This window comes from Pseudophryne corroboree, chromosome 2 (genome assembly GCF_028390025.1).
Source record: "Pseudophryne corroboree isolate aPseCor3 chromosome 2, aPseCor3.hap2, whole genome shotgun sequence".
NCBI lineage: Eukaryota > Metazoa > Chordata > Amphibia > Anura > Myobatrachidae > Pseudophryne > Pseudophryne corroboree.
Genome location: NC_086445.1, coordinates 66,062,261 through 66,077,032, shown reverse-complemented (window position 1 = coordinate 66,077,032; position 14,772 = coordinate 66,062,261). Strand labels below are relative to the sequence as shown.

The 14,772-nt window shown below is 42.9% G+C and overlaps 1 protein-coding gene across 7 annotated transcripts in view; it reads right to left on the bottom strand.

Annotated features, from left to right (window-relative positions):
- GRM5 (glutamate metabotropic receptor 5) overlaps positions 1-14,772 on the bottom strand; it is a 634,815-nt gene that overhangs the window by 460,339 nt on the left and 159,704 nt on the right. For all 7 annotated transcript variants that reach the window (XM_063951395.1, XM_063951398.1, XM_063951400.1 and 4 more), the window contains exon 3: positions 10,343-10,592. In XM_063951395.1, the coding sequence (XP_063807465.1) occupies positions 10,343-10,592 (250 nt within the window). The remainder of the gene's footprint in view (positions 1-10,342; positions 10,593-14,772) is intronic.

The following is a 14,772-nucleotide window of genomic DNA, read 5'->3' as shown; positions in this document are numbered from 1 at the left end:
ACCCCGGACCCATACCTAATATTAGGGACCCCCAGTGACGGAGAGGCCTTGTCGATCGGCCTGGGGGCTTAACCCTATATCTGCAGATATACGCAACCAAGATCTCCGTATTATCTGACTATTATGTAGGAATATTATTCACTCAGTGTGCATTAGGGAACCATTGTTTTTTCCTTCACAGAATTACCCCTCCCTTTTAGCACCTGAGTGACATCACTATCTGATTGAGCAGTTCACCATTTTTTTGCATTGTATTGAGAGGCATGAACGGGTCAGCATTAGGAGGGATTGCTGACTCTAGACTGCCATAGGGGGAAGTCAGGGGTATCCCCAGGTAAGCTGGCTCTCAGATGCTGTAGGAGCCATTACCATGTGGCCTTACACTGGGAATTCAACCCAGACATATTTGGAATTATTTATGGGGTGGGTGTGGGGTGTGGTGGCCCCTGTGTCGGTATCGCTGGGCTGCTTCAGGTCGGCACACCCTAACACTTTATTAACACTTATGAGTTTCCCTATCACTTTGTATATATTTTTGTATTATTTTAATCACACCACTCACATAGCACTTCTGTGCTTCTTATTAACCCTATTAACTCTCACCTGTGTGCTGACCTGGGGTAGCCGACCTGTGCCGACATTATGGGGTCCTGCACCCCGGACCCATACCTAATATTAGGGACCCCCAGTGACGGAGAGGCCTTGTCGATCGGCCTGGGGGCTTAACCCTATATCTGCAGATATACGCAACCAAGATCTCCGTATTATCTGACTATTATGTAGGAATATTATTCACTCAGTGTGCATTAGGGAACCATTGTTTTTTCCTTCACAGAATTACCCCTCCCTTTTAGCACCTGAGTGACATCACTATCTGATTGAGCAGTTCACCATTTTTTTGCATTGTATTGAGAGGCATGAACGGGTCAGCATTAGGAGGGATTGCTGACTCTAGACTGCCATAGGGGGAAGTCAGGGGTATCCCCAGGTAAGCTGGCTCTCAGATGCTGTAGGAGCCATTACCATGTGGCCTTACACTGGGAATTCAACCCAGACATATTTGGAATTATTTATGGGGTGGGTGTGGGGTGTGGTGGCCCCTGTGTCGGTATCGCTGGGCTGCTTCAGGTCGGCACACCCTAACACTTTATTAACACTTATGAGTTTCCCTATCACTTTGTATATATTTTTGTATTATTTTAATCACACCACTCACATAGCACTTCTGTGCTTCTTATTAACCCTATTAACTCTCACCTGTGTGCTGACCTGGGGTAGCCGACCTGTGCCGACATTATGGGGTCCTGCACCCCGGACCCATACCTAATATTAGGGACCCCCAGTGACGGAGAGGCCTTGTCGATCGGCCTGGGGGCTTAACCCTATATCTGCAGATATACGCAACCAAGATCTCCGTATTATCTGACTATTATGTAGGAATATTATTCACTCAGTGTGCATTAGGGAACCATTGTTTTTTCCTTCACAGAATTACCCCTCCCTTTTAGCACCTGAGTGACATCACTATCTGATTGAGCAGTTCACCATTTTTTTGCATTGTATTGAGAGGCATGAACGGGTCAGCATTAGGAGGGATTGCTGACTCTAGACTGCCATAGGGGGAAGTCAGGGGTATCCCCAGGTAAGCTGGCTCTCAGATGCTGTAGGAGCCATTACCATGTGGCCTTACACTGGGAATTCAACCCAGACATATTTGGAATTATTTATGGGGTGGGTGTGGGGTGTGGTGGCCCCTGTGTCGGTATCGCTGGGCTGCTTCAGGTCGGCACACCCTAACACTTTATTAACACTTATGAGTTTCCCTATCACTTTGTATATATTTTTGTATTATTTTAATCACACCACTCACATAGCACTTCTGTGCTTCTTATTAACCCTATTAACTCTCACCTGTGTGCTGACCTGGGGTAGCCGACCTGTGCCGACATTATGGGGTCCTGCACCCCGGACCCATACCTAATATTAGGGACCCCCAGTGACGGAGAGGCCTTGTCGATCGGCCTGGGGGCTTAACCCTATATCTGCAGATATACGCAACCAAGATCTCCGTATTATCTGACTATTATGTAGGAATATTATTCACTCAGTGTGCATTAGGGAACCATTGTTTTTTCCTTCACAGAATTACCCCTCCCTTTTAGCACCTGAGTGACATCACTATCTGATTGAGCAGTTCACCATTTTTTTGCATTGTATTGAGAGGCATGAACGGGTCAGCATTAGGAGGGATTGCTGACTCTAGACTGCCATAGGGGGAAGTCAGGGGTATCCCCAGGTAAGCTGGCTCTCAGATGCTGTAGGAGCCATTACCATGTGGCCTTACACTGGGAATTCAACCCAGACATATTTGGAATTATTTATGGGGTGGGTGTGGGGTGTGGTGGCCCCTGTGTCGGTATCGCTGGGCTGCTTCAGGTCGGCACACCCTAACACTTTATTAACACTTATGAGTTTCCCTATCACTTTGTATATATTTTTGTATTATTTTAATCACACCACTCACATAGCACTTCTGTGCTTCTTATTAACCCTATTAACTCTCACCTGTGTGCTGACCTGGGGTAGCCGACCTGTGCCGACATTATGGGGTCCTGCACCCCGGACCCATACCTAATATTAGGGACCCCCAGTGACGGAGAGGCCTTGTCGATCGGCCTGGGGGCTTAACCCTATATCTGCAGATATACGCAACCAAGATCTCCGTATTATCTGACTATTATGTAGGAATATTATTCACTCAGTGTGCATTAGGGAACCATTGTTTTTTCCTTCACAGAATTACCCCTCCCTTTTAGCACCTGAGTGACATCACTATCTGATTGAGCAGTTCACCATTTTTTTGCAAGGGGTGAATATACTAAAGTGGGATTTTTTTTTTTACAACTGGTGATGTTGCCCATAGCAACCAATCAGAATCTATCTATTATCTTCTAGAAGAAGCTAGATAAATGTTAAGCAGACTCTGCTTGGTTGCTATGACCAATAACACCAGTTCTAAAAAACCCACCTTAGTAAAATTACTCCCCACACTTTTTACCGTACAGCGTGTTACAGTAACGTTACTTTATGCATAGATGGCTGATGTAATTATAGTGTAACAGGTTAGAGGGTCATTTCATGTGCTGAAAAGCAATTTGACCACTTTCCGATTAATCTAATCAGCTCTAATTAAGCAGAATGTCAGCGCTATTCTTTTTGTTGCTACGTTTAGGTAAAAGGGAAACAGAATTGAAGTGTCTCTTTCTTAGAAAGAAGAAATCTAAATTAAAAGGGTTCTTCTCATGTCCTTTCATGGCTTGAGGATTTAGCCACGATTAAAAAAACTCTTAATTCCTTACCATAACAGCCTGCTAATTGCCGATGTGCCAAAATATGGTGCAAATTGCTGTTTCGCTGCAAAGCTCGGTGATCCCATACCACCCAGGGAAATTCACATAATGTCAATAAGAACATTGCAGACAATAATAGCAGCACCTGTATGTCGACCTCATTACAATGCTAACTAAAGCATTTAATGTTGTCGGCAGAATACAATTAAACATGCTGCTTTCATAGCAGGATTACAGTTATAATTTAATTAGCAATTTAACAGGGTTGACATCCTGGTACCAGGAGTATGGTGCTGACATCGTCTGCAAATGTTCTTGTCGACATTATGTGGAATAATGTTAACTGGAGAAACACCAGTGAGGCATAGGGAGGGTATCCACTTACCCGCGACAGCGCCACGGGCGTGAAAAATTGATGTTTTTCACATTTTTTATCACCCCTATGCAATTGGGTCCCACAAAAAAATACAATTTTTTTGTGTGAAAATACATAGGTCCCGTGAAAAGCCGCTGACCTATGTATTTTAGTAACACTGCTCGCAGGTCTAGGGGGCATTTATCGCAGATTATGCTTCGCATGCCTGAAGAGCCCCAATAAGTGCCGGCATTGGGGATAAATTCCGGTTTATCAGGGCTAATTGGGTAGCCCCCAGCGAACCAATTAGATGCTGTCAATTACCACGGCTAATTGGATTCCCCTCACAATTTGAACTGGGGGCATTGCAATGTGGCATATTGTGAAGTGAGGGCACTACAATGTAGCATAATGTGACTAAGGGGCACTACAATGTGGCATAATGGGAAAAGGGGGCAATGCAATGTGGCATAATGTGAACTAGGGGCACTACAATGTGGCATAATGTGTAGTGGGGGCAATGCAATGTGGCATATTGTGAAGTGAGGTACTACAATGCAGCATAATGTGATGTAGGGGCACTACAATGTGGCATAATGTGAAGTGGGGCAATGCAATGTGGCATAATGTGAACTAGGGGCACTACAATGTGGCATAAGCTGGGTACACACTGGGCGATTTAAGCCTAAAAAATAAACGATAATGACATAAATGTCGTTATCATTTATTTTTAGGCTTATATTGTCCAGTGCGTTTGGGGGTGATATTGGTGAACGATGCGCGATCCCGCACGCCGTTCAGCGATCACCAATATTGAGCTGACATGCAGCTCAACTTGTCAATGTCAGGCTGAGTTGCATGTCCGGGAATGCCGGCGGTGACGGCACTGATCATTATCGGCTATAATGTGAACTGGTGATAAAGTGATTTTTAAGAGCACAGCCTGTAACATGGCAGGGGCTGATTGGCTGGTACTTTAATCTCTCTAAAGCCCCATACACAATAGGTGATTTTTTAGTAACGATATGAATGATAGCAACATTTCTGAACGATATCGTCCAGCGTGTTCGCACTATTTTGTCAACGATGCGCGAAATCTTCTGTCGTCTGTACATGCAGGTCAGTTTTGACCATATCATCTGAAACTGCATGTTCGGGGTGGTGGCAGGATGATGTCACTGAACTATATAGTATATTTAGTCCTGCGCATGCGCTGTAGACTCTGGTACTGTGCCAGAGTCTCTAGTGCTCAGTGAGCTAGCAGCGGCGGTGACGGCTACGGGAGAGGAGGGGGCCCACACACGGTCAGCGATGTACGCCGGAAAGGTAAGTATAGAAGAAACGGGTGCAGTGAGTGCGGTGTGGGCCCCCTCTGGATCCAGGGGCCCTGAACCTATTATAAGTACCCAACTGCATCTGCCCCATAATATGTATTAGGACACAACATTGGGGCATAAATGTGTGTGCTAGCTTAACAGGACCACTAGATCCACCAATCACGTGATCTCACTGCGATGTACAAGTAGAATATCAGCACTTTGTGAAGTAACAAGTGTGTGTGTACACTCAGGGTGAGGTGTTTCAAGCCTTGGAGAGAGATAAAGGGGGGGGGAGATAAAGTACCAGCCAATCAGCTTCTACCTGTCATTTCACAAGCTTTGCTAGAAAAATTATAGAATAATGATTGAAGCTGATTTGTACTTTATCTCTCTCCACTTGATACATCTCCCCTTCATACACTTCTACACAGCTCACAGCACGAGAAATCTGTACTCACACATGGTCCAAGGCAGAGGCGTATCTAGGGAGGAGGGGCCCCGTGTGCAGACTCCGTGTGTGGGCCCCTTCCTCTTCCGTAGCCGTCACCGCCGCTGCTAGTGCTCTCAGCGCTGAGACTCTGGCACAGTGCCGGAGTCTACGGCGCATGCGCAGGACTCTGAAAAAATGGCTCAGTGAGCTAGTAGCGGCGGTGACGGCTACAGGAGAGGAGGGGGCCCACACACAGTCACCGATGGACGCTGGAAAGGTGAGTATAGAAGAAATGGGTGCAGTGAGTGCGGTGTGGCCCCCTCTGGACCCAGAGGCCCGTGTGCATAGATACGTCAGTGGTCCAAGGTAAATTGACAGAACTTAGATAATTGTCCATTGGTTATTCTCCAGTCTGACAATATACTGATGGGATGTAGATGGCATTCCGATTAACTGAAGGCCAGCGATCAGAATCCCAACACCTGTCGGAATGCCGAAGCCAGAATCCCGACAGTCGACATCCAAAACAAAAGTATGCCAGGGAGGGTTAGGTTTAGGCTGCCGGTAGAGGGTAAGGGTTAGGCTGCAGGGAGGGAGCGTTCAGGTTAGGCTGCGGGAAGGGAGGGTTAGGCTGTGGGAAGGGAGGGTTAAGGCTAGGCTGCGGGAAGGGAGGGTTAGGGTTAGGCTGCGGGAAGGGAGGGATAGGGTTAGGCTGCGGGAAGGGAGGGATAGGGTTAGGCTGCGGGAAGGGAGGGTTAGGATTAGGCTGTGGGAAGGGAGGGTTAGTAAGCGGGAAGGGAGGGATAGGGTTAGGCTGCGGGAAGGGAGGGATAGGATTAGGCTGCGGGAAGGGAGGGTTAGGATTAGGCTGCGGGAAGGGAGGTTTAGGAAGCGGTTAGAGAGGGTTAGGGTTAGGCTGTGGGAAGGTAAGGTTCAGGTTAGGCTGCGGGAAAGGAGGGATAGGGTTAGGCTGCGGGAAGGGAGGTCCAAACGAACAAAAAAGGGGGTGTGGCACTGCGCTAATGGAGAAATCTGTAATTCGCTATACCTAAATTGCTGCTGTAGGGAAATGTGGAATTACTACCTAATGCCACTCTATAAACACAGGGTACAAAAGGATATCCCCAGCGCAAGCTAGGACGAATAAACAATAAATAACACTATATATAGTAAATATTCTTTATTGAAGAAAGTAAGTATTGCAAATCTGGTATATAATAAGAAGGGTCTTTATATCTCTAAAATGATTTGGCTAGAATTAAATTATCATAGCAAAGTATATAGGAAGGTTATCTTGCCTATTACCGGTAAACATACATACAAACAAACTAACATACAACATAAAACATAAAAACATATAAATTCAAAATGTCCGGAATGGGTATAAAAAAGGAAATAAAAGCTCAAAGGAAAACGTTCCTGAAGTTCTGTGTCCAAATAGGAGATATTGCACCTATATTGGTAGATAAGGTGCTTGTATACACAGGGGGTGCACAAATCTGCGGCTTACTCCCTCTGGTTTAAAGTGCACTTCTAATTAAATAAATATGTAGCTACTATATTTAGTTCAACTTATATTAGATCAAAAGAAGTCAATCACTGTTTAGTCTGAGTCCATCTCTACAGGAAGTGGGTGCCCCAGATAATGATGTCCCATGCAGGTCAAAGATATAACCGGTGTTATGAGGGATAAACACCTCACGGAATGTTCCGTGCTGCAGGTCTTTCAAACTGGTCCCCTGGTGTCCTGTGCTTCCACTGACGGGTGAGTCCAGAGTCCGCCGGCGGATATCCCGTGACGCCGTTCTCAGCGCTGAACAGCAGTGTACGGGATCGATTCGATCTGTGATCTACGCGTTTCACCTTACCAACAAGGCTTCTTCAGGATTGCAGATGAATCCATCCGTATTCCACCCGTCTATTTATGGGAGCTAGTAACGTGGTGACGTCATCGTACTTCCGTTTTGATGTGCGTTCCACGGCCATAGTTACTTCCTGGTTGTGCGTTCCAGTACTAATTTCCTTATATTCCATCCATACTTAAAGTGGAATCATGTATATAATAAAGTTACACGGGTTTCCAATAGAATATACGCTCCAAGGCTATAGTGCCCTCTTGATTTCCCTTTGAATGTCTCTTATCTTTTCTTGTAAATATTTATAAATACTTAATCCTTAAGAAATGGTATTATCATATCTCCTTTTTGATATTAGACACAAGACAAAAAACAGAACAACATATAACATTTAACGTCGTGGACGAGAGAGAATATATATATATATAATTAACTATACTGAATAAGAGATTCCTATGTAGTGAACCTATACTGAATGTTCTAAACATAGATAAAATATGAGTTCATCTTAATGCATATAAAGAAAGTGTATATATATTAAAAATTTATGAAGCATGAATTAATAAATTTTTTTTTTTTATATTTTTATATATATGAAACACATTCATAGTTTACATATATTATCTAAGCTATTATCTGGGATTATTCTCCCATGCTAAAAATCTTCAGAAGTACAAATTTTGATTCTATTATTAAAAAAGAAGGGGAGATTTGTTATTTTAAAAAAGGATTAAGGTCAAAATCAATATTAAGACCCTTAGGTGCTAGGGTGCCCATATAATAAATGAGTTTAGTTTCTTCTTTTAAAAGATATTCTTCCAATTTGCCTCCTCTCCATGGTGTGGCAATCTTTTTCAGACCTATAAATTGTAGCACATGTGGATTCCCATTGTGTTTCTCTTGAAAGTGATTTGGGATACTGTGGTCCATCTTTTTGTTTTTTATATTGCAAAGATGCTCCTGGACCCTAATGTGCAACTTCCGTTTAGTTTGACCTATATATTGTAGGCCACAGGGGCAGGAAAGTAAATAGATGACTCCAAGACTGGTACAGCTGATCCGTTCTTTAATTTTAAATTCAGAACCGTTGGAGAAGGAAGAAACTGATTCAATCACTTTGGTGGAAAGGGTCCTGGTTTTTCTACATGCAGTACACATACCACATCTTGAAAAACCTTTTCTTTTTTCTTCTATCTTAGTGGTTGTATCGTTTTTTTGGTAACTACTGACCAGACAGGACTTCAAACTTGGAGCTCTTTTATAGACAAACCGTGGTCTTGGCGGTAGAACCTCTTTAAGGACTTCATCTGATAATAGGATATGCCAATGTTTTCGTATACTTTGTTCAAGTAGATGGTTCTGGGATGAAAATTTGGAAATAAAGAGGACATCTTCTGTGTAATCACTCTTCTTCTGTTTGTACTTAAGAAGATCTGAACGTTGTAACCCTCTGGACTTACCCGTCAGTGGGAGCACAGGACACCAGGGGACCAGTTTGAAAGACCTGCAGCACAGAACATTCCTTGAGGTATTTATCCCTCATAACACCGGTTATATCTTTGACCTGCATGGGACATCATTATCTGGGGAACCCACTTCCTGTAGAGATGGACTCAGACTAAACAGTGATTGACTTCTTTTGATCTAATATAAGTTGAACCAAATATAGTAGCTACATATTTATTTAATTAGAAGTGCACTGTAAACCAGAGGGAGTAAGCCGCAGATTTGTGCACCCCCTGTGTATACAAGCATCTTATCTACCAATATAGGTGCAATATCTCCTATTTGGACACAGAACTTCAGGAACGTTTTCCTTTGAGCTTTTATTTCCTTTTTTATACCCATTCCGGACATTTTGAATTTATATGTTTTTATGTTTTATGTTGTATGTTAGTTTGTTTGTATGTTTACCGGTAATAGGCAAGATAACCTTCCTATATACTTTGCTATGATAATTTAATTCTAGCCAAATCATTTTAGAGATATAAAGACCCTTCTTATTATATACCAGATTTGCAATACTTACTTTCTTCAATAAAGAATATTTACTATATATAGTGTTATTTATTGTTTATTCGTCCTAGCTTGCGCTGGGGATATCCTTTTGTACCCTGCGGGAAGGGAGGGTTAGGCAGCGAGAAGGGAGGGTTAGGCTGCGGGAAAGGAGGGTTAGGCTGCGGGAAGGGAGGGTTAGGAAGCGGGAAGGGAGGGTAAGTGTTTGGAGAGCGTTGGAATACCTTCTAGGTGCCGGGATTCTGACTGTCGGGATGCCGGTTTTGGTCATGTCACCACCAACATCGTCAGAACCAGACCCCCATACCCAACCCCTACTGATTACGGGGTAAATGTATCAAACCTTCTAAAAAGGACAAGTGGAGAAGTTGCACGTAGCAACTAATTAGATCCTAAAAATCAATCTATATAAATCTATAAAATGAGAGGTAGAATCTGATTGGTGGTGTGGGAAACTTTTTAATTTGTCCTCTTTAGAAAATGTAATACATCTCCTTCATAGGGGTATATTTACTAAAGTGCGGGTTTTTAGAATTGGAGATGTTGCCCATAGCAACCAATCAGGTTCTAGCGATTATCTTCTAGAAGGTGCTAGATAAAAGTTACATAGAATCTGATTGGTTGCTATGGGCAACATCTCCACTTCTGAAAACCCGCACTTTAGTAGATATAACCCATCGTCTTTTGTGCCAATCACTGTTACAGTCTGTAGCAGGGGCACTTAGGAAAACGGACGCATTAGAACATTGTGCTGAGACACAAACTAGCCAATCAAAATTTAGCTGCCATTTTTCTGTTGCAGTTTAGAAAATAAGACCACACATCTGATTGGTTGTCATGCAGCTGTTCTCGTACTGTAATTTAGTCAGTAATTAAATGGAAAAAACTATTATTTCAATGTTTTCTTGACTAACAATGGCAGATATACAAAGTCTATTGACAGATAGTCTGTCCATAAATTCAGTGGTAGTAAAACCAATGCACGGTGCAAAAACTCAATGGATGAAATAATTTACCTGCCAAGAAGAAGGAACTCCCCAATTATTCCCTGACGTCTCATAGCCATTAAAAGTCCCCTCACGGTCATTCCCTCACAAAAGCAGACGACGACTCTGGCCTTGGGAAGATGACTCCGTAGCTTTTTTAATAGTTTGTCAAAGTTCTGTTCTTCGGCATTACTGTAAATCTTGTAAGATTGCGCGATACAGACTCCATCCTTGGCCGACATGTCTTTGAATGCTTCCATTCCTCTTTCACCATAGTTACCTGGAGGGGAAGGAAAAAAATTAGGTACAAATTTTTTTCTGAAGTGCAGTACTTTGTTTTAAACTGCAGGTGTCACTGTTACAATCACTCTCATTACAAAGTACAGGTATTTGGTAGATAGAGTGTGCTCTCTGTATATAGCTGTGGAAGCCAACACACTTGTAGGCAGTGGCGGCGCTCGCACCACATCGTGTAGGGGAAAGCGGGTTGCACATATGAACATACATGAAGGGATGTATGTAACATATGTGTTGGCTGCAGGTCCCCAGGGATCGACAGTGCCGCGTGTCTTGCAGCCACCCCTGAACCTGGAATTCTGCATTTGGGTCCACTCTTCTTCAAAGCCCGCCCCCAGACTAGCCAGTGGGAACCTTGGATCGGGAATAGAAGGAGAGTGGAGGTGTTATGCTGAATGTTGAGTCCCGGGTTCAGCGGCGGCTTTAAGACGACACGTAGCACTGTCGATTCCTGGAGACCTGCAGCCAGCACATATGTACACTATGACACTGCATCATTTTCATACAAACGGAATAAGGAAAACAATCTGAACATAATAAATGAAAACTTAGCCTTTCCATTGCAAAATACTTCAGTTTGCAAACACTCCACAGAAAGACAATCAAGTTGTACTTCATCTAAATGATGCTTGCCTGGAGCCAAAACAAAACAGAATCCTAACAGTTTTCTATATCAGTGTGCCGAAATAGATTACTGTTTAGTCATGTGAACCTGTCTGCCTTCCCGAGAAGTTTCCTCTCTGCCCAAAGCAGAACAGTTTAAGAAATACGATTTTGTAAACTTGAAAATCATATTTTATGTTATGTTACATTAATCTATAGTCACCTGTTCTTAAAATGTTATCTGTTACCGTCTTGGTGTGAGGTAATGAATTACAACAGTTATAACAGCAGTTTGGGGGCTTGTCTTTAATCAGCTATTGGAGTTGTTGGGGTGGTTTTTGTAATCAGCTATTGGCGTGGCTGGGGGTTTGTAGTTAATCAGCTATTGGTGTAGTTGGGAGCTTGTCCTTAATCAGCTAATGCAATGTTTGGAGGTTTGACGTTAATTAGCTATTGGCGTGGTTGGGGGTTTGTATTTAATCAGCTATTGGTGTGGTTGGGGGTTTGTCATTAATCAGCTACTGTATTGTCGTGGTTGGGGTTTTGACATTAATCAGCTATTGGTGTGGTTGGGGTTTTGTAGTTGATCAGCTATTGGTGTGGTTAGAGGTTTGACGTTACTCAGCTATTGGCGTGGTTGGGGGTTTGTTGTTAATCAGTCATTGACCTCGTTGGGGATTTATCGTTAATCAGCTATCGGCATAGTTGGAGGTTTGTCCTTAATCAGTTATTGGCATAGTTGGAGGTTTGTCCTTAATCAGTTATTGGCATAGTTGGAGGTTTGTCATTAATCAGTTATTGGCATAGTTGGAGGTTTGTCCTTAATCAGTTATTGGCATAGTTGGAGGTTTGTCCTTAATCAGTTATTGGCATAGTTGGAGGTTTGTCATTAATCGGTTATTTGCGTGGTTGGGGGTTTGTATTTAATCAGCTATTGGTTTTCATTTTTCCTCTGAAGAAACGACCAGTTCCTATCGGTCGAGAAACGTGTCAGGACTTGGGATCCCCGCTATCTCTTACAGACAGTATTCCGTCACCGAGCCGTTTATGCTGCTCAGCCTGGAGCCGCCTGCATTGGTTTTTCCCTGCAAGACGGAAACCGTGGCTATCAAAGTTTTAGATCCAAACCAGTGAGAACACGCGTCGCTGCAAGCTGTCTACGGATTTAATCAGTGCCGCCCGCCTTGACTTTTCTATAAGCGGTAAGCCGTAGCTACTCTAGACGCTTCCCCAAGACGGCTATACACTATACACATAGCGGCGGACTGAGCCGCTGCAGTCCAAGCTCGTAGACATTGTTCATCAGTGTTATAAGAGGATCGAACAATATAGATGCCCCAGTCACCAGTCTAACATCTCGGCGCCTAAAGGTGTCAGCTCTCTGGTTCCTCCACTGATTGAAGGGCAAGTAGCCTCAACTATATATAACTGATCACATTAAATACGTGTGTATGGAGCATGGAGTAAATAATATTTTTTCTGGAGAAATATAACTGTTTACCACAACTTTTACCAATATCTGAGGAACTTTTGTTCTAATATCAACCTAAAGAAACATAACAATCAAATTGTGACTTTGTAATTGTATTCTGTCCTATGGAACAATCAGATGTATTATAACCTTGAGAACTTTATTCATTCAAATATACAATTGTAATGTTTTTTTTACTGTGTATTCTGTGTAATATTTTTAATTGGTGATATATTTGCTAAACAAATAAGTGATTATTCTGTCTGTGGAACTCTTTCTAGTTTAAATATTAAATATATCTACATGATCATTACTTTAGTCTGTTTGCGCTCTCTATTTTTTCTGTTGTAGCTATTGGTGTGGTTGGGGGTTTGCAGTTAATCAGCTATTGGTATGGTTGGGAGCTTGTCCTTAATCAGCTAATTCAGTGTTTGGAGGTTTGACGTTAATTAGCTATTGGTGTGGCTGGGGGTTTGTATTTAATCAGCTATTGGCGTGGTTGGGGGTTTGCAGTTAATCAGTTGTTGGCGTTATTGGGGGTTTGTCATTAATCAGCTATTGGCGTGGTTGGGGTTTTGTCATCAATCAGCTGTTGGTGTGGTTGGGGGTTTGTAGTTAATCTGCTATTGGCGGGGTTGGGGGTTTGTAGTTAATCAGTTATTTGCCTTGCTGTGGGTTTGTAGTTAATCAGTTATTCGCGTGGTTGGGGGTTTGTAGTTAATCAGTTATTGGCGTGGTTGAGGGTTTGTAGTTTATCAGTTATTGGCGTGGTTGGGGGTTTGTCATTAATCAGCTATTGGTGTGGTTGGGGGTTTGTAGTTAATCAGCTATTGGCGTGGTTGGGGGTTTGTTGTTAATCAGTTATTTGCCTTGCTCTGGGTTTGTAGTTAATCAGCTATTGGCATGGTTGGGGGTTTGTAGTTAATCTGCTATTGGTGTGGTTGGGGGTTTGTAGTTAATCAGTTATTTGCCTTGCTGTGGGTTTGTAGTTAATCAGCTATTGGCGTGGTTGGGGGTATGTTGTTAATCAGTTATTTGCCTTGCTCTGGGTTTGTAGTTAATCAGCTATTGGCATGGTTGGGGGTTTGTAGTTAATCTGCTATTGGTGTGGTTGGGGGTTTGTAGTTTATCAGTTATTGGCGTGGTTGGGGGTTTGTCATTAATCAGCTATTGGTGTGGTTGGGGGTTTGTAGTTAATCAGCTATTGGCGTGGTTGGAGGTTTGTAGTTAATTTGCTATTGCCGTGGTTGGGGGTTTGTTGTTAATCAGTTATTTGCCTTGCTCTGGGTTTGTAGTTAATCAGCTATTGGCATGGTTGGGGGTTTGTAGTTAATCTGCTATTGGTGTGGTTGGGGGTTTGCTGTTAATCAGTTATTTGCCTTGCTGTGGGTTTGTAGTTAATCAGTTATTGGTGTGGTTGGGAGTTTGTAGTTAATCAGTTATTGGCGTGGTTGGGGGTTTGTAGTTAATCAGTTATTGACCTTGTTGGGGATTTATCGTTAAACAGTTATTGCCATGGTTGGAGGTTTGTAGTTAATCAGTTATTGGCGTGGTTGGGGGTTTGTAGTTTATCAGTTATTGGCGTGGTTGGGGGTTTGTCATTAATCAGCTATTGGTGTGGTTGGGGGTTTGTAGTTAATCAGCTATTGGCGTGGTTGGAGGTTTGTAGTTAATTTGCTATTGGCGTGGTTGGGGGTTTGTTGTTAATCAGTTATTTGCCTTGCTCTGGGTTTGTAGTTAATCAGCTATTGGCATGGTTGGGGGTTTGTAGTTAATCTGCTATTGGTGTGGTTGGGGGTTTGCTGTTAATCAGTTATTTGCCTTGCTGTGGGTTTGTAGTTAATCAGTTATTGGCGTGGTTGGGAGTTTGTAGTTAATCAGTTATTGGCGTGGTTGGGGGTTTGTAGTTAATCAGTTATTGGCGTGGTTGGGGGTTTGTAGTTAATCAGTTATTGGCGTGGTTGGGGGTTTGTAGTTAATCAGCTATTGGCGTGGTTGGGATTTGCTGTTAATCAGTTATTGACCTTGTTGGGGATTTATCGTTAAACAGTTATTGCCATGGTTGGAGGTTTATAGTTAATCAGTTATT